The sequence below is a fragment of the Quercus robur genome, chromosome 8 (assembly GCF_932294415.1).
Source record: "Quercus robur chromosome 8, dhQueRobu3.1, whole genome shotgun sequence".
Classification (NCBI taxonomy): domain Eukaryota; kingdom Viridiplantae; phylum Streptophyta; class Magnoliopsida; order Fagales; family Fagaceae; genus Quercus; species Quercus robur.
The window spans coordinates 46,200,221-46,224,267 of NC_065541.1; the positions used below are offsets into that span (position 1 = coordinate 46,200,221).

Sequence of the window (24,047 nt, forward strand, 5' to 3'; positions counted from 1 at the left end):
GTTGGGTTACAAAAAATTTTTTTATGGCGGGTCGGGTTGGGTTTGGGTCATAAAATTACAAACCCGCCAAACCCGACCCGACCCGACCCGACCCACCCATATTTAATATATATTTAAAATATATCTTATATTTAATAATTTTTTTTAAATCAATTGTAGGGAACTTTTATATATATATATATATATATTAAATATATATTATATATTTAATAATTAAAAAAAAAAACCAACTGTAGAGCAACATTTCCTCAATTTCTCCTACTAATACTAATTTAATATATATATTATATAATTAATAAATTTTTTTAAATAACCAGTTCTTCCTATCCTATATAAAAGCCAATTAATTCACACAAATCCTAATAAATTACTATTGTTGTTTAGTCATTAGTGTTGTTTGCCTTTAAGGAGTCACATTGATACTAATCTTTAGGTTTTTTTAATATATTAATATTTTTTTTTCTACTCAATTTAATAATAATAATAAAAAAATTTATCAAACCCATGGGTTCAACCCGACCCAACCCGACCCATGTGGGTTGGGTTGGACTTATGTGATGGGTTGGGTTGGGTTGAATTTTTTTTGACCCACCATGGCGGGTTGGGTCAAAAAATCCCGACCCAACCCGACCCATGCACACCCCTAACTTCCACTTCCAGCCATTGAATCTCTTTTACTCTTTTTCTTTTTTATAAACAGTTTTATCAAGGGTATTGAATTTTTCACATCCTCACTCACATACTATTTTTTTTTTTTTTAGAAATAATTACAATATACTATTAACCACGCAACTCGAACTTTTTTTCTCCTAGACCTTCAAGCACTATATACATACGAAAGTACTAATTCAACTACAATACTTTGGGCTCACCCACATACTAACATGCTAAAGCATTGCCACTACATTATGATTGGTAACTTTCTACTTGCTTATTTTTTATTATAATTATTTTTAAGATGAAGGTGCGAAATTTAAAAAAGTCACCGTGATTTTATTTTATTTTATTTTATTTTTGTCATGACTCATGAGTTACGTGTACAATTTGGAAAAGTTTTCTGCAATTTGTGGTATCCAGATATGGCACACCACGTCATTGGTAGCTCATCGGCAGCAATTTATGGAATGTCTTAGAGAAACCCAAATCCAAAAGATGCTTCGTTGTTAACTTGAGGTTGGATATCATCATTTGCATGCGGCGGCGGCTTTAGGATTTTAGGATTTTTTTTAAGAGTGATTATTAAGAAATTTAAATTATACAAAATTTAATAATAGAATAATTTAAATATTTGTTATAATTGTGAGTCAAGTTACTAAAGAGAGTAAAATTGTTGTGACTTCAAAACTAAAAAGAATATAATTGTCATCACCATTAAGAAAAACTGGAAACCACAATATTTTTTTTGGTACTATTTTTTAGGTAAAAATGAAATTAGAGATTATTTTTATTGAATAGATTAAACAAACTATAAATTTAAATGTTTAGCAATTTTTATCTTTTTGTTTTATAGTAGGCTTTTTGTTGAATAATTAGATTATTTGTTGTTATTTGGTCTTATTTTGTTTTTGTTTGGTTTATGTTTGTTGTTATTTGGGCTAATATTTATTATTGTTATTTAAGTTTTTTTTTTAATTTATAAAAGGGATTGAGGATTATGTTTGGGGGGCAGAATTAATTTTGGAATAATGCTATGTTCATAATATTTTTATAATAAATTTTATGCAAAAAACTGTTATTAGTGGGTAAAAAAATAATATCAGTATTGAGTCCAAATTAGAATTAATAACAGCTTACCACATTGGATTTGTTGGAAAATTATTGTGAAAATGTTATGAATGTAGCATTATTATTATTTTTTCTGAACTCAACTTTTTGTAATTCTCAAGTCAGGGTATTCAACATTTTTATTAGGGTGATCACAATAGTTTAGTTTAACATATAATTTTTTTTTTTTTTGACAAGTGTATATATGCCATTTTTTGCAAGTCAGGGTGGTCAAAAGACCACCCTGACTTGCATGTAGAGCTGTCAGTGTTTGCATGTGGAACCATCATTGATATTTATAAAAAAATAAATTTGATATCATTACCTGTATATGGAAACACCATTGATATTTATGAAAAAATAATTTTAAGTGTACCAATTATAAATTGACACCCAAGCATGTTATGAATTTGGGTTTATAAATAGTTTTATTCGTAGGTAGACTCTTTGTTTATCAATTTTCTATTCAGTTGTTTAGTTTAGTTGATATTATAGAAAAGAGGGAGGATAAAAAAATATGTATGTTTTTTTGCCATATATATTTAGTAAATTTGGAAAAATGAAGATGTGGAAACTAAATTACTATTATTTTTAACAAATTAAAATTATTAGTGTACTTATATAATAAGGTGGAATGATAGATAAGTAGATGATAATTTTGTGTTTTTCTTCTTAATATATCACTTTATGTCTCTTTTTCATTATAATTTGAGCAACTTTGTCCATCCTTTTTCTTTTTTCCCACTCCCTTTTCACCTTAACCAAATATAGTGTAAAATCAAACGTGAATTTTGACCAATATCCACTATGAAAGCTGCTCCATAATTTATAACAGGGATCACAAAATTTATTTAACAAATATGGGGATGTGTTGAAATTTATGACTTTTAAGGGGTTAGAAATCCGCCTATTGCTTAAAAAAAAGCAGTAAAAAAAAATAATAAAATTTAATACATGCAAACGTCTTTCTTAAAGAGGGGTCCAATTAATAGGTATCCTTAGGGCATTTGCTAATAAATTATTTTAGGAAATAAATTTTAATACAACTTTTACGAGAATTATAAAAATTGTAAAAAAAATTAATTACTTTTTTCCTCATAAAAAGTTTCTAAAAATATTTCTTAAATTAATGTCTTTAGGACATTTGTTAACCTTTCCACTTAGAAAAAATAAAAAGTAAATTATATGTTTGGTCCCTAATTTTTACATTATATTTCAATTTGATCATTAACCTTTTAAATATGTCAATTTGGTCCCTAACTTTTACATTTATTTCAATTTGGTCATTAACCTTTTAAATATGTCAATTTGGCCCCTAGTTTTTTAGTAATGTGTCAAAATAGTCTTTATCGTTAAGTAATGGATAGAAAATACTAACGTGGCTAACTGCTAATATTAAAAAATAATTTTTATACAACTATCATACCACGTGGACTAAACTAAACTAAATTAAAAACAACTCTCATGTGGCATGAATCTAGACTCTGGCACCCAAATTTAGACTATCTCTTGCCGTATGTGTGAAAGCCACACACTATGGCCCACCGTATTCGCATTTAGAAATGTCATCTCAGGGCTCACCAATCAGGTTTAGACCTTGACAAGACAATGCAGTCATTTACTTTCTTTTCTTTCCTCTTTTTTCTCTTCGTCCTCATCAAATTAATTAATTACAAGAAAAATGTTGTAAATTTTTTTGCAAATGCAAACCAATGAACCATACCCAAATCCTGCTATCGAGATGGATCTCAAGAGAGGGGTTCTCTATTTTTTCCATTGGACCTCATCTGTGTTCTTAGCTATAAAAAGTCATTCATATGCAAAATCATTTTTGAAAAGTTCTTTGCATCACCAATAGATTAGCGTCAAGTCGGGTTTTGCCGCCAGTCTTCACCATCGGATTTTGATAATGAAGCTGTTGCTTCTCGGTGAATCGTGCTACTATGTTGGGATTTTGATCCTAATTTAAGCCTCACGTGTTTGGACGTGAGCGACTCACCAAGCTGGGTTTTTTTTTTTTCTTTTAACAAAAAGTTTAAGTAATGTTGACGTGGCATTTCGGGTGGCAGTCTTACGTGGCATTAAACAAATATTTTATTTTGACCGTTAGTCAAGTCAATATTTTTCATTTATCACTTAATAGTAGGAACCATTTTGACATAATACCAAAATATTAGGGACCAAATTGATACATGTGAAAAGTTAGGGACCAAATTGAAAAATAGTGTAAAGATTAGGGATCAAATACGTAGTTTATCCAAAAATAAATTATACAATTTTGAATTGAGAAATTTGACATGGTGGATACACTAAACTCCTTCCTATTCCAAATATGGTATGAAAAATGTGTTGTAAAATTGTTTTGTTTTAAAATTTTAAGGAGAAGCATACAATTTTATTAGGGTAAAATGGAAAGTCTATAGACCAAAAAAAAAAAATTCACACTTTGATTGATTTGGCAAATTATTAACGGCAAATAAAAAAAATAATAGGTATAAATACACTTTTGGCCCTTATATTTTGCACTTTTTTTTATTTTGGTCCCTATATTTTATTTTTACCACTTTTAATCTCTAAACCAATTAACGCGTGACATTTAAGTCCTTACCGTCAATCAACTAATGGCAAAAGCTAACGTGGCAGACAGAATACCTATTTGCTGATGTGACGATTAAAATATTATTAAAAAAATTATTTGGCATTTTTATATACCACATCAGCATTATAATTTTTTTTATAAAAAGCCATGCCAGAAAATTTAAACCAAAAAAGAAAATAAATTAAAAAGCAAAAGTTAAATTTTTTTTTAAGTTTAAAAAAAATCTTTTTAAAAGAATCAAAAAGGGAGCTGAATTTAGAAATGACCTGAACTCCAGGAGAGTCGAAGTTCAAGACATGGATCTTAGCACTAACATCACCGAGGACCCTGAGCTCAACGCGGTCGTTTAAGGAAGCGTCACGAACCAAATCAGCGGCGTCAGCTTTCTGCAAGTTGATTCGATCAACGGCGATGGTGGCCTCCACCTGTCTCACGCTGTGGGCCTCTTGGTAAAACCCGGGAACCGAGGCTTCACCCAGTGGAATTCCACGGGTGTACATGACAGTGAACCTGGACTTGGGGGTGGTGACAGTGGCGGAGTTGGAATTGGGTGTGATTATGCCCATGTACTGGACACCGACTTGTTGGAGATCGAAAGAGGGTTTCTTGGGTTGGTGACAGTGGCGGAGCTCTGTCGTCGGATCGGGGCATGTAGGTCACAGATCGGTTGGTGTTGGTCACGATCTCTCTGACTTGGGTTTGTTTTTCCATGTGGGTGTTGGTTTGTTTTAAATTTTTGGGTTTGTTTTTTTACGTGGGTTTGATGATTTTTCTAGGTTTATGGGTTTGATTTGTTGGAGGTTTTGGTGGAGGATGGTGTTTGGATGGAAAATGGGAACATCGCCGGTGGTGGTCGAGGCATGCGTCAAGAAGAGAATCCATTGCCCATGAGTGGGTATCTGGGTTTGTTTGAGATTTGTGTGACTAAGTTTGTTCAGATTTGGGTATCCTTGCTCTTGTTCTGGGTTTGTTTGTGTTTTTGTTTTTTTGGAGAGAACGTGGAGTTTTGTTTTATGGGTTTTTTTTGTGTGTTTGTTTCTAAAGAAGAATTCTGGGTTTATGGGTTTGCTAGAGATTGAATTGGTTACTGGGTTTATGGGTTTATTTCTTCGATTTATTTATGGTTTGGTTTCTTGGATTTATTTTTTGTTTTTCTGGATTTGATGGAGTAGATTTGGTTGCTGGATTTGGATTTGGGGTTTGCTGGAGATTGGTTTATTTCATGGATTTAGGAAGAACACGGAGAACAACTTCAGTTCTTACGAAAAAATAATGAAAGTAAAAAAAAAAAAAAAAAAAAAGGTTTTGTTTTTTAATTTATTTTCTTTTTTGGTTTAAATTGTCTGACATTCATTTTATATAAAATTAAAATACTGAAGTGGGATATAAAAATGCTATATTAATATTTTTTAATAATATTTTAATCATCACATTAGTGTCACGTCAGTTAATAGGATATTCCGTCTACCATCTCAGTTTTTTTTTTTTAGAAGAAAAGTTCAGCTTGGCAAAAAAAAGTTTCTCTCTGCTAGCAAAGGTTGGCTCTCAACCTCTCCTAGAGTGTAGAATTGGGTGTCCCTTCTCTTGAAGGTGCTTCCTCTCCTAGAGTGTAGAATTGGGTGTCCCTTCTCTTGAAGGTGCTTCTGTCCCTTAAGGTAACAGGTTTACCTTAAGGCTTTGTGGGACTTTTATTCAGGGATTTTGGGAAACAGTTATTAGATTAGGATGGAAGAACTTACAAGAACTTGGAATAGCCTGACTCTCTCGGACTGTGAATGTTCAAACTTTCGCATCAAAGAGGGACAGGCGAAGACTGAGTTTGTTTTAGCAGCTAAATTCTTAACCAAGAGAGCCCTAAACATAGATGCTATAGCTAAGACCTTCACCCCCCTGTGGAGATCGAGGAATGGTTTCAAAATCAAAAAAGAAAGTGATCATGTGGTGTTATTTTCTTTTGATGACAAGAATGAGATGGAGAAAATCATGGCTGCAGAACCTTGGAGTTTTGATAAACGTTTAATGGTTTTGCAACGGTATGAGAAGGATAAGAATGTAGGTGACATGGAGTTTAATAAAATGACTTTCTGGGTGCAAGTCCATGATCTTCCAATCAGGTTTCGGACAAGAAAGATCGCTGAACAATTGTGTGAAGCGATTGGTAAAGTTAATGTAAGGACTGAGGAAGCTGAAACAGAGGGAGACAACTTCATACGGGTTCGGGTCACGTTAGATATCACCCAACCTTTGAGTAGGGGACGTGTGATTTCACTTGACAGTGGAAAGGAGCTGTGGGTGCACTTCAGATATGAGAGGCTTCCTAGTCTATGTTTCTGGTGTGGCTGTTTGACGCATGAAGATCGTGATTGTGAGCTCTGGATTGCAAGTGAAGGCAGCCTCCTGCCTGAGTCAAAACAATATGGTCCATGGCTTAAGGCAGCTCCATTTGTAGCATCCCGAAAATATGTGATCAAAGTGCCTGGTATTTTCAACAGCAAAACACGAAGTAGTGAAGGGAAGCATGAAGCAGCGACGGAAAAGCACAAAGGAGCGACGGCAGCGCCGGTGGTTGTTGTTCGCTCAGGCAAGCAAGTGCCGGACATTATTAGGCTGGGAAAAGAAAGTACAACGCCAGAAAATATAAGGCCTGAAATGGAAAGTTTTGAAGTCCCCAATGAAGGAAACATAGAGCCGGTTTTCCAGGAGGTATATATTCATGATTCAAGGCAGTCAACGGAAGAGAAAGTCATGGAAGATGTCATAACACAGCAGACTGGGGCAGCAGTGAAAAAAGAGTCAGGAAAGTCTTTTGTGGAAGCTTTAGGGGAGATAGATAAAGAAATAAAAAAGTATGATTCAAAAAGCAGTAGGTTTGCCAGCCCTAGAGTTTGCACAGGAAAGGAAAATCACATGGGTCAACATAGAGACATTGAAGCAAGCATGCCGTGTACTCCTATACTCTCAGCAAATTTGTCTTTGCCTCCTAGACCACCTTTGGCAGAGATTCCATCAGCTTTGGCAGAGAGACCACAGCACCTAGTCAATCACGGACATGCTGAGGGGACTTGGAAAAGAATTAATAGAATAGGAGTGGAAGCTGATGCTGCTATGGTAGAAGTAGTGGGGGGAAAAAGAAGCTCAGGCAATGCAATAAACCAGAATGAGTTACTCAAAAAAAGAAGGGTTTCTCAGGGAGGTGAACCAAAAAACAAGATATTGGCGGAGGCTGTTAATCAGCCCTGCCAGAAACAATGAGTCTATTATTGTGGAACTGTCGTGGGCTTGGGAACCCACGTACAGAAAATGAGCTTGTTAGATTGATACAGGCAAAAGATCCCTCTGTCGTGTTTATAGCCGAAACATGGGCAGACGATGCAAGGCTAGATCGTACTTTGAGCAAGATTAATTTCGACCAGAAGTGGGTGGCTCCAAGATTGAATAGAGGCGGTGGGTTAGTATTATTTTGGAAAAATTCTATTAACATTGATGTGGTTGATTCCCATAGGTATTTTATTGATACGATCATCAATGGGAATTCTGATAGTGCATGGCGATTTACTGGTTTTTATGGAGAACCTGAAACCCACAGGAGGAGTGAGGCATGGAGCAAATTGAGAAGCTTAAAAAATAGAATGAATATCCCTTGGATTTGCGGGGGCGATTTTAATGAAATAGTCCGCCAAGAGGAGACGTGGGGTGGGGCTCCTAGAGATCATAATCAAATGCAACTATTTCGAGATGTGATCGACGAATGTCAATTTATGGATTTAGGTTTTGTGGGGCCTAAATTCACTTGGGCAAAGCACTATGTTGATGGGCATTCCATGCGAACAAGGCTGGATCGGTGCATGGCTACAAATTCTTGGTTTCAAAAATTTCCAGGAACTAGGGTTCACCATCTTAGTTGTATGTCATCGGATCATTCTCCCCTTTTGATCAATCTGTCAGGGATGCCAGAACTTAGAAAAAAGAGATGCTTCAGATTTGAAGAAATGTGGCTATCGGAGCCATCTTGTGGTGAGATGGTGGAGGAAGTGTGGAGTAGTACAAGGGATTCAAATCCAAGCTTAGCCATTTTGAAAAAAGTGGCTAAATGTGAACAAGAATTATCATGGTGGAGTAAACACAATTTTGGGCACGTGAAAAGGGATTTAGATTTGAAGAAGAAACAATTGGTTGTGGCCGAGAACGAAGCTATGGCGAGTGGAAATAATACTCGTGTTAGGAGGCTACGAATGGAGATTAACTTGTTGCAAGACCGAGAATCAAGGATGTGGTGTCAAAGATCTAGGGTGTTATGGTTAAGCAAAGGGGATAGTAATACAGCTTTCTTCCATAGCAAGGCCACAAAGAGGTTTAGGAAGAATTTAATTAGAGGAATAAGAGACCGGAATGAAGTTTGGTTGACTGATCAAGGGGAGATAGGGCACGTGATGGTAAGTTACTACAGAGATCTTTTCTCCTCCTCAAATCCGATTCTTGACGATGACTCTCTTGAGAAAATTCCTCGTATGGTGACCGAGGAGATGAATGCGGATCTGTTGAAGGAATTTACAGAAGTGGAAGTGAAGGAAGCCTTGGATCAGATGGCCCCTCTAAAAGCTCCGGGTCCTGATGGTATGCCTCCATTGTTTTATCAACACTTTTGGGAGACGATGAAGCATGATGTTATTTCAGCCATTCTCTCTTGGTTGAATTCAGGTATCCTACCCGAACCTATTAACCACACACTCATTACTCTTATCCCTAAAATAGATAATCCTGAGCATATGTCTGATTTTCGACCTATTAGTCTTTGTAATGTCTTGTATAAGATTTATTCCAAGGTTTTAGCTAATAGGTTGAAGAAATTTTTACCTTCCCTAATTACTGAACATCAATCTGCCTTTGCTAAGGATAGACTAATTTCAGATAATATTATGGTTGCTTTTGAGACTCTTCATCACATGAAGCATCATAATTTAGGGAAACACGGGTATATGGCTATCAAACTAGATATGAGTAAAGCCTATGATCGGGTGGAATGGATGTACTTGGAAAGGCTTTTGGAGAAAATGGGTTTTTGTGCTAGATGGACTGCTCTCATGATGAGCTGCGTGAAAACGGTGTCGTACTCTATTATGGTGAATGGGGAACCAACCGGGATGATCCACCCAAAGAGAGGAATTAGGCAAGGAGACCCACTATCTCCTTTCCTTTTCCTTTTATGTACAGAAGGTCTTCATGCTCTCATAAAACATTCGGCGAGGAATGGAGATATCAAGGGCTTTTCCTTATGCAAACGAGGCCCTAAACTAACCCATTTGTTTTTTGCAGATGATAGTTTGCTTTTCTGTAGGTCAATCTCTGAGGATTGCCATAATGTGTTGAAGATTTTGGGTGAATATGAGTCTTTGTCGGGGCAAAAAATTAACAAGGACAAGACTGCTATCTTCTTTAGCAAATCCACCACGGATGAAGCAAAATCAAGCATAAAGAATCTCTTCCAAGTCCAAGAAGTGAAATCTTATGAGAAATATTTGGGCCTCCCCTCCTTTGTAGGTAGAGGAAAAAAGGCTAGCTTCAATTACATAAAAGAAAGGGTTTGGAGGAAACTCCAAGGATGGGAGGGTAAATTGCTTTCTCAAGCGGGTAGAGAGGTTTTAATTAAATCTGTGATCCAAGCTATCCCTACTTATGCTATGGGATGTTTCAAATTACCTTTGGGTTTTTGTGATGACATTGAGGCAATGATTAAGAGGTTTTGGTGGGGACAAAGGGGAAATAAGAGGAAAATTCATTGGATCCGATGGAGTGAATTGACTAAATCAAAAATGGTAGGTGGTATGGGTTTTCGCGATCTAGCTCATTTTAATGATGCTCTTTTGGCAAAACAGGCATGGCGGCTTTTGCACAACAAGGAAACCCTCTTCTACAAAGTCTTCAAAGCAAAGTTCTTCCCTAATCAATCTCTTTTAGAAGCTAAGGATACAAGGTTCGGGTCCTATGCTTGGAAAAGCATACTACATGGTCGGGATGTTATTCTAGATGGTGCTTGCTGGAGGGTGGGGAATGGAAAGTCTATAAAAATTTGGCAACACCAGTGGCTGCCCTGAAAACATCCAACCAAGATTCTTTCCCCAATGGTGGATACAATGGAAGAAGCCACTGTGGATTGCTTAATTAATGAGGAAACTAGAACATGGAATGCTACAATGATAGATGGAATTTTTGCACCTCAAGAAGCTGAAGAAATCAAGAATATCCCGCTGGCAAGAAAAGACACGGAGGATTCTATGTATTGGCCGTGGGAGCAAGACGGGAGGTATAGTTGTAAAACTGGCTACCGGTTCTTGAAAGAAGACGAAGTTGGATTCCAGGTGGATGAGACTCAAGACCATGAGATAGGGCTATGGAAGAAGATTTGGGCCCTTGAATGCCCAAATAAAGTTAAAAATCTAATTTGGAGGGCTTGCCGTAACTCCCTCCCGTCGAAATGTAATCTTTTCCGACGAACAATTATTTCGGAGCAATGCTGTGATCGATGTAAGGAAGAAGCAGAAGATGCTCTGCACGCAGTTTGGACTTGTAACATGCTGGATGAAGTTTGGGGAGCAAATGCTATATGGAGTTTCCGGAGCCAACAAAGCTTTTCAAGCTTTAGTGAGCTCATGGCCTGGGTTTTTGATCATCAAAGGAATCCGGTGTTGTTTGCTTTCACTACTTGGTCCATATGGCACCAAAGGAATCAGGTACGGCTTCAACAAAATCACCGTCCACTTACTCAAATCTCACAGTGGGCTCATGACAGATTTGTTGAGTTCAAAGCCTTGAAAACTGCAACTCTTTCCAGCAGACTTGTGAGAAGGGCACGGTGGAAGCCTCCTGATAAGGAAACTTTTAAAATCAACTTTGATGGTGCAATTTTTGCTGAGGACAAAAGCTCTGGTTTGGGAGTAATCATACGTGACAGTAAGGGGCTGGTTATGGCTTCCATGGCTGACCGGATTCCACAACAGCTCCAACCAGTGGAAATTGAAGCCTTGGCTGCCAACAGAGCCCTTGTGTTTGCAAGAGAGTTGAACATTAAAGAAGCCGTTCTTGAGGGAGACTCTCTTCAGGTGATGAAGGCGCTGAGCTTCAAGAATACTGGCCTAGCACCATTCGGTTTACTGCTACAGGACTCTTTGGATTTATCTGCTGGGTTTTCAAAATTGGCCTACTCTCATACTAAGAGAGAGGGCAACACAGTTGCACACAATTTGGCTCAATTGGCTGTTAATTTTTCAAATTGTGTAATTTGGATGGAAGATGTTCCATGTGATGTAATGACTTCTTACCATGCTGATTTAGCTGGTATTTCTTAATATATTGCACCTTAGTGCTCTTTCTCAAAAAAAAAAAAAATCTCAGTTTTTTTGTTAATTGACTGATGGTAAGGACTTAAATGTTACATGTTAATTGGTTTAGAGACTAAAAATAGTAAAAATAAAATGTAGGAATCAAAATAAAAAAAATACAAAATATAGGGACTAAAAGTATATTTATGTCAAAATAATATTAACGATGAATCTAGATAAAAACCAGTAAAAATTTACCCATTCAATTATTATGAAAAATTTTGTGAAAATTCTAATGTTTATAGCGAAAAAAATGGGGGCTATTGTTGATCAACGTGGGACAATCATAAAATGCAACAAACGGTCCAGATTGGCCGAAAATGAGGCGCAGTGCAGGTCTGCCCAAAGGACCAAAGGGCACAAAGTATTTTAGAATTTTTTAGGATTTGGATTTGGATGGGCCGGAAAGAGACAGCTGTGAAGTGGGGCCCAACGTGACGCGGCGATTAGTCAATTTCCTGAAGCTCAAATTTCAATGTATGTTCAATGTATTGGGATATAATTAAGGCATTGTATAGGATAATGCTTTGACCGACGCCCTTTGTTTTTTTTGGTAATCTCTGACACGCCTTGCACTTTACGATTTTTGTTTTCAATAACAATAAGTAGTGACGCAACCTAATTCACATCTGAATGTGATAGGGATAATAATAGATAATGTTAAAATTATTCCTCTAATTTTTACTACTTGTTTATATATATAAAAAAAGGTTTAATTACTTTAAAATCTTCTAAACTAATAAGGTAAGTATAATTAGCCATTTAAAAAAAAAAAAAAAGTAAATGTAATTAGTTATGTAAGGGCACAAACGGACCTACGGCCCAAGAACGATCAGACAGTAGTCCGATGAGCCCACCACAATGAATTTGTTAGAGAATGCGTAGAATATTGACTACTTAATAAGCTAAAATTAATCACAATGAAAATAAATGCCAAGTAAAAGACTAGGAACACTCAATTATGAAGAAAAAGGGATTCTCAATCCAACCCGAGGAAGATCTTTTATATATATGGTTTTGCTTTTTCTCTTTTATGAATCTCTCTTTTTCCGGATCCCCCTCCATAAGGACCTTCATTTTCCTTTTATATTTACACAAAGATTATCTTCATCCTACACTTGGATGAGATTATTTTCATCCAAGTGTAGGATGAGATTGCATTTTTGGGACTTCTGTCCCATTCAGAACATACATGTAAGCTTCTTCTTTGCAATTTGAGCTGTGCCACCACTGTTCATGGTTATTTCCTCATTAATGCGGCCAGATGAGTAATTGTCTTGCATTTAATACGAAAGAGATAGCTTCCACTCCATAAGGACCTTCATTTTCCTTTTATATTTACACAAAGATTATCTTCATCCTACACTTGGATGAGATTATCTTCATCTAAGTGTAGGATGAGATTGCATTTTTGGGACTTCTGTCCCATTCAGAACATACATGTAAGATTCTTCTTTGCAATTTGAGCTGTGCCACCACTGTTCATGGTTATTTCCTCATTAATGCGGCCAGAGGAGTAGTTATCTTGCATTTAATGCGAAAGAGATAGCTTCCACTCCCTTCTACTTTCACCTTCCTCGTAACTCGTGTCGAGTCTACTTTCTTCTCTCTGTGATATTTTAACTTTATGTGCCTTCTATAGTTATTGCTCGTCCCCCAGATCGACGGGTGCTTGTCTCGTGGCTGTCCAGTGCTGGTGCCCAAGGTCCAAGAGGCATCCTCAGAAATCATCTTAGTAATCCACCTAGATGAGATTAGAGGTCCTTGTCCACACAAGTTATATATTAAAAATTTTATTTAAATTTAATACTACTTGTAATCATTTTTTTTCTTCTAATTTTTAATAAAATAGAACTTGTGATGATCTTTGTTATGTGGTGATTTTTATTAAGTATATGTGATTGGTTTTTTTTTTTTTTTTTTTTAATAGTTCATTATATTAGATTCTTAGTATTTTGCACTCATTAACTCACTTAGCACAAAAATTAAAAAAAATTTCATAACAAAAATATTAAAAAAACTTAAGTAGACACATAATACAAACTTAAGTGGATAATTTTGGTATGGTCCTCACGTAAATTTAGATACATGGCGTAAAATTAGATTTTTTTTTTGAAAAGCGCAAAATTAGATTCTAATTTCAAATTCTAATTGAATTTTCTTTGAACTTTGCCTATTAATATATATATATATATATATATACATACATGAATGTTTAAAATATATTTTGGTGATTGGTAATACATCAATTTGTAAACTCTATGTAATCAAGGATGGCTTTGTGTTGGTGAAAAAAAATTTTATATACTTGTAGACACCCCATTTTGCGGCCACTCACAATACCTTAAAAAATTAATTTAAAATTAATATGAGTTCTTCTAAATAATAATAATAATAATAATAATAATAAGAATAATGAGTTGTTGAACACCCCAGAAAAGAAAAGAAAAGAAAAAAAAAAGACTTGACCACTCTGAAACAAACTTTGAACACCCTAAACAAAAATTTGAGCTCATTCAAAATAAAATTTAACCTCTCCAAAATTTTGGTCTATTGAAGGTTAATTTTAGTAATTTGCATTGAAATAGCAATTTTAGGTCAATAGTTCAATTGCCAAACTGCAATTTTATCAAAGTTTAATTGTGATTTTTAAAATTGTGTTTTCAAAAGGCATATTTTAAAATTGCTTTTTATTTTTATATAAAAAAAAAAAACACACATTTTTCATATAGCTAGTCTGTTAGTACTTGCTTTAGTCTTTATTTTGTACATACACATGTGCACTAAAATAATGTTTGAATGCTTTATTGAACAAAATTAACGTAATTGTTAAGAAAATCACTTGTATTTGAATAATCTTCTTTTGGATCCTAGGATATGAGAAAATGTCTCATATTTTCATCTTAACGATTAGGATGAAATAAGAAGAGTATATTTACAAAGAGGTTCTTGTGCAACTTTTAGCCATGATTTCCCAAAAAAAAAAAAAAAAAAAAAAACAAACAAACAAACAGTGGAGCGTTGCATTGATTTAAACTTGATTGGTTTAAAGAGTACAAAAATTGGTTGGAATATATTTTGTTATTTATTTAAGTAAGATGTTGATAATTGAATAGGAGATTAGTAGATGAACGATTGATCAGTTATGTATATTGAAAAAGATGTAATTGATAACATTGATAGTAAAACTATTATACAATGATTTCAAAATATGAAAACTTGAAGAATGAAAAATTTTATATTTATGTATTTACATTTTTTTTTTCAGCAATGTCAATATATTCAAGTTTTATTTTTATTATTTAAATAAATATTTAAGTTCAAGTTTTATTTTTATTATTATTTTTTTAAAATTTAAATTTCTTAATGAAAATCATGAAGAAAATTGCTAGAGCTGCCATTGCTTGTAATAAAAGTGGCATTATCTCTAGCATTATTCATGATAAAATAATGGCACATATAAAAATCAATAGCAACCTGTCAATTCAGCGATTATGAAATTTATTGTGAAAATTATTGTGTCTATAGCATTTCTCTTCCAAGAAAATCATTCCAGAGTGACCGAGGCTGGCCCAAGGTCAAGGCCTAAGGCCTTAGTACAAAAACTTTTATACAATTATCATACCTATCCATAAAAAAGGCCCGTCTCCATTTATTAAAAAAACCCAAATTTTTATATTAATAATTTTTTATAATATACATTTCTTTTAATAAGTAATGCTAGAGATATTACAAAACTTAGGCTTACAAACAACTCAACAAATAACAAAAAAGTCTTGTCAAAAAAAAAAAAAAAATCACAAAGAAAAAAAATGTAATTCAAATGTTCATTAATCTATATATTACTAAAAGCTGAAGCGTAGCGTTTAATGCTACTGCTCTCACGTTGCGCCACATCAGCTACCACGTCATTCTTTTTTTCTTTTTCTTTTTTAAAATATAATTTGTTCTACAATTTTAAAATGGTTTTTACAATTTTTAGCCTTATAAATGCAGTCCACTACTTATTTCTTTACTTCCACTATCACCCTATAATAAATCTGTATAATTAATCCAGCCCACTTCTTATTTATTTAATTTTACTATCAAGCCCAACTCAAAGTCTTTTTAGTTCAACTTTAAGGTTTTGTGTGAGCCTTTTCATTTTAAAGGAGAAAAAAAAAAAAGAAAAAAAAAAATGTTGAAGCCTTTCAAGCTTTAGGTTTATTTTATTTTATTTTTTTATTTTAATTTTCTTATAATTTTTTTTAACATTAATTTTTTTTAATATTTACACTTCTCCAACCTTTCTCTTTTCTTTACCATTTCATCTCCCCACTACTTCAATATTTCTCCCTCCCTTACCTTTTCGTCTCCCCACTACCTCTACATTAATATCATTCTTCCTCTTTCTCTTCATCTTTTTTTATTTTTGTTTCTTCTTATTCACACTCTCTTACTATAAATTTGTCACTATTTCTTCTATTTTATGCATAGTTTTCACTCACAAGAAAAAAAAGGTTCCCTCTCTCTCTCTCTAAATTTTTTGGTGGATTTTTTTATTTTTCTTGCATCTCTACTTTAGGTTGATAATTTTTTATATTCTTTAAAACTCTATTTTGGGTTAATGCGATTTAGTTTTGTTTTTTAAATTGTGATTTAGTTTTGTTTTTTAAATTGTTGTTGTTGTTGTTTTTTTTTTATTTTTTATTTTTTATTTTTTTTATTTTTATAAATTTTATTCTCTTTGATTGTTAAATGTTATCCTATTGCGTTCTAAAGAATTAAATATAGCATATAAAAATATAATATTATTCTATTACATAGCATGATTTGAATAATTTGGTATTTATTTTGTTACATAGCATGATTTTTTATAGTGCTCAATTTAGATGTTAAACTATAAGACTTTACTAATTTTTGTTTATTTTCTAATTCTTTGTGGTGGACAAATTACTCTTAATAGTTGTATTAGAAGTACTCTATAATGCCATTTATTTAAAGAAAAGCAAAGGTTAGCCAAACAAAAATAATCGGATAGGTAACAAATTTTAACTTTTGCAATTTTATTTTTATTATTATTATTTTATAACAATGCATGTATAGAAATTTAATTCTTAGATTTTGCTAATAATGGTTTATTTGATAATATGTTTTGGGCGGCCGAAATTATAATTTCTATAAAGAAAATAACCTTAATAGATTATCAAAAACAAAAATTTATCCTAATATTGGTTTAATTAATCATTGTTAAGTTTTATTAATTTTTTTTAGTTTATGTTTTTTTGGTGTTTTGGATTGTTCCTATATTACATTTATGATTGTTCCTATAATAAATAAAAATATAATTACGAAATACATTACTCATTATTAGATTAGTTTAAATTGTAATTTTTTTTAATAAAACCACCATAAAAATAATTATCACGCGCAACGCGTGGGGTCGCGGCTAGTTAGGTTATTAATGTTCATTAACCAGTCATTGCCATATCAATTTGTGAACAATTTGAAGAAACTTTAGCATTTTTCTTTTCTCATCTCAAACAAAATCTCTCCAAAATACCAGACCAATTGAAACTTAACCAGATTGAAACCCTAAACTATTTGGGGAAAAATATTTGTCGTAAATGTGTTGGATCTACCCATCATTATTTGTATGAACAAGTACAAAAATTTCATCCAATCCCCCCACCAAAACCAAAACAAAAAACCAAAAAAGAAGGAAGAGAACAAACTAGGAAAATTATAATGGTATATTCTTATCTATTGGCAGTTTTTTTGTACCAAAAGCAATGAAATTTACACTAATATCATCAGATAGAGACCATCTTCCAGTCAAGGTGTTGTAAACAAATCCAGCCATTTCCCTGACCTGCAAAAATCCAACCAGACAGCAAACAAGCTTTACTAAAATGTGCAGAGGTTAGTAACGCTAAAACATGAGGCAGATATTCGTGAAACATCAAAATTCATAAACATTTTTTACTCACAGTGATATTGGCACGTTGATGGATCAGGACTAGTTCTTCAGGAGTGAGAAAACTTGACCATTCATGTGTACCTTTAGGAAGCTGTAAAATATTAAGTTTATCAAAATGGTGTGCCAATAGGAGCGAAATCCAGAATTTAAATATAAATAACTTGATCAGTTAAATTAAGGTATTAAACCAATGTATATTGAAAGAGTTCGACTGTACTAACAATTTCATAAGGTAACCACAGTTCCAAGGTAACCCAAGGAGCATCTCGAGCTTTTACAGATAGTCTACGTGAAATGTTTCTACAGCATTAGGAAAACATGCTTCATAGTTTTCTTAGCCTTATTTTTGACAAAACCCAATTACATGAAATTCATGATAATCTGATAGTGGACTATCAATTCTAGCTAAAAATTATCTACTTTTCTGTTTGCAAGTGGAGTTCACCTCCAGATTTGACTAATTGAAATTCTATTAATTTTTGCTGTGAAGGCAATGAAAATGGAACAATCTAAATTCCATGGGCATTGTAACATTCCTTAATAGTATGGATCAATTTTAACTTAATCTAGATCAAACTGAAAAGTGGATGACCTCAGCAGACCCATAGATGAGAACGCTTTGTGTGAAAATATTCAAATCTTTAGAAGAAAAGATTCATTTCATTGAATCATCCACACTACGCTCATATGTATCGAGTTCTTGTCATCTAGAATACGCTTAAAAAAATCAACGTGAACCAACTTGTAAAAAACAGAACCTCAACTGTTTAAGGAAAACAAACTTGTTGCAAAGTATAAAGAACCAGTTTACCACTATGGCATGTATCCTGTAGTATGATTTAAGGATAACACCAACATCTGAAATAGATAATCAACATATTTAGAGATCAAGGTGGATCTCAACCAGACACGAGTAAATTTCAAAGCATGTCTCCAAGTTTCAAAATAAGGCATATCCAGCAGTGCAAGAGGTGCTACATAGATAATCAAGAAGCTATATTAAGATGTAGAATGATGGAAATAACTATACCCAATGGAGGAGGTACTCTGCTGCAACAATGGCAGTTGCATATGATCTCATAGAACGGTTAATTGTTGAAATTATAGTAGCTCCATCAGGAACAGTTAATGCTGCCAGAGACTTGCAGAATTCAGCAGGATTTGCTACGTGCTCAATTACCTTGAGTAAAATTCCAATTGCAAACAAATTGGATATGGTCAAAAATAGGTAACACATAACTTAAAAACAGTCTGAATACACTCTAGAGAAGCATGAAGAAAAGTGTACTGAGAACAACCCAAAGTTTTGGGAACACCATTATACCTTTGTTAAACCTTTCCATCAACCATCACAAATATACCTTCATAGATGGATACTCATATTATCTTTTAGTGGAAATCTAAATTTATCTTGCGTAATTTATGTTTAACTGTCCTGTATTTACAGAGGACTTCCAAACTCAAGGGATCCAATTTGATAATGCAGGAGCATTGAATCATGTTACAAGCTTGACATTTATTGAACTTCGAGGTCAAATGTTAAAAGGCTATGCGTATCAAGTACTATCAACTATTAAGGTCAGTATCATGGAGTATCTCAAAATGTATATATAGTCTTTGAAGAGTTGCCAATGAGCTATAGCACTTCTTCCCCCCATAATAATGAGATGGTGAGTGAGGCCTTGGGATCAAGATCCATTAGGTGTGTGAGTGACTTACCAATCAAGAGAGGGGGGGCGGGGGGGGGGGGGGGGGATGTCTTTGAAGAGTCTTTTTTCAGAAACTTTTCCATCCAATGGTAAAATTTCAGATTAGCGTTCTTATTTCTTGAATCCCAGAAACTCAAAATTTTGACTCCGACTTTAATCCTATTGCGTGGTCCAAAAAAAAAGAAAAAAGAGATAGATCTTAAATCCTCTTGCTATTTGTTTACAGTATTCTTTTGCTTTATTCTTTGATCACCTTTAATAACATCAATCCTAGCATAATAGTCTTTCAAAAGGTCTTGAGAGAAGACTTAACAACAAAAAATTTCTTATGAGAGGACTTTGCCATCTAATATTAAAATCTCATTTTTGTATTTTTAAATCTCTTGAACCCAGCAACTCATGAATTTTGAGTTTCAAGTTTCAACTTCAATACTCTTATATGCTCATCATGATTAGTAAATGAAGGGAAGAAGTCCAAGATTATATGCAAAACCAGAAATAAATGGATATCAACCAATCATTTGGCCTTATCATAACTATAGCAGGGCAAATATATGGTAGAAGTATACATAATATGCAATATCACTTAAATGTTTCAAAAAGAAGCGAATGTGCTAGGTAAAACGAACTTGATTTTATATCCAACATAAAATATGTAAGACAATTACATAGGGTATCTGTAATCAGTATGAATAACGAACTACATAATAATATTTATACATACAAGCATGTGTACATATATATGAAAGAATGAGAGAGAGAAAGAGAGAGCATACTTCTAGAGTAATCACAGCATCAAACTTCCTGTCTTCCTCTACCAGCTTTTCTGTCCAAAAATCAAATTCAGAAAAACTTTATACCAGATTGCAATAATATGACACAACAAAACAATGTCAATTATGTTACTTAGTCTTTTTCACATGGCCACTTAGTCCCACTTGAAAAGGGATGTAATCATCCATTGTAAAAGATGCAACAGCTTACAACAGAGAAGCAATGCAATTTGAATGCTCCCTGGGAATGACATTACCATAAAGCCTATCCTACAGAGGTAGTAAACAAGATTGGCACATACCAGCTGTTGTGCAACAGTACTCAATAGTTGAAGTCACTGGATCCAAATCCTGCGTGTTAAAAAATTTCCACGTTAAAGTCTATACAATCTAGAAGAACAAAAGAAATGTAATCCTTGAAAACTGAAATTGCAATTTATTAAGATTTTGCTCATAGATGAACGATTCATTTTAACCAAGTTGTTAAGATCTCCAAAAGTCATTTCTGTTAGCAATTAGCAATCCAAGAATTAATCAGGAAATTATTGGAAATAATTCAGAAATACTTTGTCATAATATATTCTGCTCAGAAGAATTCAAGAATATACAACAAGAAAAAAGAAGCGAAGAGAGAGAGAGAGAGAGAGGGTAGCACCAAAAGATAGTTCCGAACGCTATAGAATAAACATTCAAGATATTCTCAATCCACTAAAAAAATTTCATACACCATTTAAAATACAAAAAAAGAAAAAGAAAAAAAAGGCCATAAGCTTCAAGAAAATATAGATTTAGAATCTGGGATGACAAGCTGACCTCAATTAGTTGGGAATTAAGGGTTAAGAAAATTGAAAAAATCTTTACTAGTCATCTTTGGCCCACATAAGTACAAATCAATACAGTGGATTAAGAGATTGTTGCAAAAATTGGAAACCATGTTTACATTATCAAATATTTTCAGAATTTGTGCATATTGCGATGTCAAAAAAATACCATACACAAATAATTCCAGAAAAGAAAAGTCCTGGAATAAACCTCTGATAACTTGCCACTCTGGAAGCTAAAATGAAAAAAGGTAGCCTCTCCTAAAAAATTCACAATTTAGCTAAATACTTAATATCTAACTCTACTGTAACTACCTGCCACAGGCCCCTGGCAACTAGTTTCTAACAGGTGAACTATTCTCTCTCTCTCTCTCTCAATTATGAAATGCCAATGCATCAGAGAGTGATTTGGTGCTTTCCAAATTCATGTCCACCTATGGGCATGAAAATCAGCCAACATTTGGCGATTTGGATGGAAGATTTAAAGGGAAAAAGATCCAAAACGAATCTGAAAAAAGTCCTAACATAAGAGAATGCTAAAGAGCTATCCCCAGAGAGGAAACACTGATATTCAATGCTTTGATACTTTTCAAATCCAATTCCAATCTAAGATATCACATTTTACATCAGAGAATGACCATACAGCATGAATGCGCGCAATCTTGATATTTTTCTCCACAGCATCAACTCCTGTTACAGTAGCTCCCATTCGAGCTAATGGCTGAACAAGCAAAAGAAGAGAGTAAATATGAGATGAGGACTACATCTAATTTTAATATATATATATATATATATATAGCAGAAATCTAATGTCACTATATACAAATGCAAGTAATGTAATGCAGCATAATATGCATCGACTAGTACAATTACATTTGCATTCCAATTGTGTCTACTTTCTGATTGCAGTGGTGAATACATCCAGATATAGGTTGCATGGAAACATGATGGCATATGATTTGAAGGACAACATGATGGCCTAGGTATAGAGTGCATGGAAAAGAAAGATTCTTCAAGCCAATTTCAAGTACTAGGTATTTGAAGCTTTGTTATAGGGAGTAAAGTGTAAAATTCCAACTCGAACTCTCGGAAGAAGGTTATTTTAAATAGGCCTCATACCTCTGAGAGAATTCCACCACCACAACCAACATCAACTATTTTAAGCCCTTCAAAAGGCCTAGCACTGTTAGGATCCTTACTGAAACAAGGAAAACTAATCAGAATTTATTAGTTGGGGGGGGGGGGGGGGGTAGGTGGATTTGACATTGTTGTTGTACCATTACATACATGCATAAGAATAAAAGAGAGAGCTGTGGAGGACAGCATATTTCCAATGAAAGCCCTAGATAAAAAGCTAAAGGACAATCTTTTATTATAGGCTGCAGTGAAAGTGCATCCTCATGGATAAGTGCAATTGACATACTAGATGAAGCTAAAATGACAACTATCAGCGTCAGATTCTATGGTCTGGTTTTTTATAAATGTCCTAATAAGGGTCATTTACTTTATCTAGTCTAGTCATATATAGTCCTAACAAGGGTCACTATATTATTATCCAAATATAGGAATTAAGAATAAAATATAGAGATATAATAGAAAAATTAAAACAGAAAAAAGAATTAACGAAATTCCTCTCTCAGAAACCCTAGTCTAATTAGAAGAAGGTGAGAGATTTGCGAAAAGAAGGGGTGAAAAAAGGGCCAGAAAAGAACAAAGACATGATGAAGAGAGAAAGACAATAAGAGCCGATTGAACTAATGCAGTATCTCCAGGTTTCTAACTAAAATTGTAAATTATCCAAAGCCCAATGACACATGTTGTCTACATCTTTAAAACCCTCTGCCCCTTACTTATAAGATAAATTTAACTCCCACATCAGTCACCATTTAAACAACAATTTTCAGGGTAACCACATTGCATACCCAAATTTAAATTGCTGCTTAATAAGCAATCATACAACTAGCAATTCAAGACAAGTACTTGATGAACCTAATCCATTAAGCCTACCTAAATATGAGAATAGAGAGGCAAGGAATACCCAATGAACTACAACAACAAAACCTTAGTCCCAAAACTTTTAGTGTCGGCAATAAATCCTCAATAGACCAATCAGGGTAGACCACATATATCTCCACCATTCTATTCTATCAAAAATCATACTTTCTACAACCTCCTTAATAAACATGTTCCTTTTATATTACCTCTACTAGTGTTATTTTAAGCTAGATTACCAACACTTCATTTGGAGTGTCGTACCCATGAAGTAACGGTGTCCTATCTATCATATAATGTTATAATTTTTCAAAAATTGCTCGTGTCACCATATTGTACCATTCTGTGTCCATGCATCCTAGATTTTAAGTCTTCCTCTACCTCTAAGAGTACCCAATGAACTAAAAAACCCAATATAAAACCAATAATTTATATTTCCAACAGAAAATTGGTGGAGAAAAAAAATTCTATACATAATAAATGTGATGTAAAGCAGAAAAATTTACCTGAAATGTCGACAAAGAGTGGAGCGAATGAAAGCAAGTCTTGTAGGATTCATCACATGCAATGGCTTAAATGGCCCTTCAGAATCCCACCTATTCATAACACCGAAACTAAGTTAATTCAAAATTTCAAGTTGAAATTTCTTTCATTTTCCTCTTCTTTTTTTTTTTTTTTTTTTTTTTTTTTTTTCTCACTAACCAAACAAAGGATAAAAAAAAATGAGGAAATAAAAAGGCTGACCAGGTTTCAGCAATGGAGGTGAATTTAGCGAGCTCGAGGTCTTTCAAAGAGGAAGTTCGTTGGAATCCTCCAGTAGGCTTGTCTTTCCGTGAGGAAGAAGAAGAAGAAGAAGAAGAAGAGGCATTGGAGAAGAGCCTATAGCTGAGGGGAGCTTGGTTAGTGTTAGAGAAGTGAGGAGAGCAAATGTGGTTGTTGATGGAGGAGCATAGGGCTCGGAGATGGCTATGCCTGATGATCTTAGAAGCCATGTTTGAAGCTTGATGACCAAAACAAACAACAAGAAATAAATTTTGGGGAAGAAAACTCAAGT

General features: G+C 33.9%; 2 protein-coding genes across 2 annotated transcripts; one reads left to right on the forward strand and one right to left on the reverse strand.

Moving 5' to 3' along the window:
• Positions 1 to 10,494: 10,494 nt before the first annotated feature.
• Positions 10,495 to 11,706, forward strand: LOC126696370 (uncharacterized). The gene has a single exon (XM_050393126.1). It carries the CDS (start codon positions 10,495 to 10,497, stop codon positions 11,704 to 11,706), a length of 1,212 nt encoding a protein of 403 aa, XP_050249083.1.
• Positions 11,707 to 17,305: 5,599 nt separating this feature from the next.
• On the reverse strand, positions 17,306 to 24,018 carry LOC126696250 (ubiquinone biosynthesis O-methyltransferase, mitochondrial-like). Its single transcript, XM_050393020.1, has 9 exons — positions 23,738 to 24,018; positions 23,500 to 23,589; positions 22,121 to 22,199; positions 21,645 to 21,722; positions 20,483 to 20,531; positions 20,184 to 20,233; positions 18,729 to 18,878; positions 17,709 to 17,789; positions 17,306 to 17,590 (listed from the first exon to the last, which is right to left on the reverse strand). The coding sequence occupies exons 1-9, from the start codon at positions 23,983 to 23,985 to the stop codon at positions 17,462 to 17,464; spliced, it is 954 nt and encodes a 317-aa protein (XP_050248977.1). The 5' UTR covers positions 23,986 to 24,018; the 3' UTR covers positions 17,306 to 17,461.
• Positions 24,019 to 24,047: the final 29 nt, after the last annotated feature.

Coding starts and splice junctions, on each gene's coding strand:
- LOC126696370 (XM_050393126.1), top strand. CDS start 10,495: ATGGAAGAAGCCACTGTGGATTGCTTAATTAATGAGGAAACTAGAACA.
- LOC126696250 (XM_050393020.1), bottom strand. CDS start 23,985: ATGGCTTCTAAGATCATCAGGCATAGCCATCTCCGAGCCCTATGCTCC. Junction 21,723..22,120: donor GTGGTGGAATTCTCTCAGAG/GTATGAGGCCTA, acceptor TTGCTTGTTCAG/CCATTAGCTCGAATGGGAGC. Junction 17,790..18,728: donor CAGAGTACCTCCTCCATTGG/GTATAGTTATTT, acceptor AATATTTTACAG/CTTCCTAAAGGTACACATGA.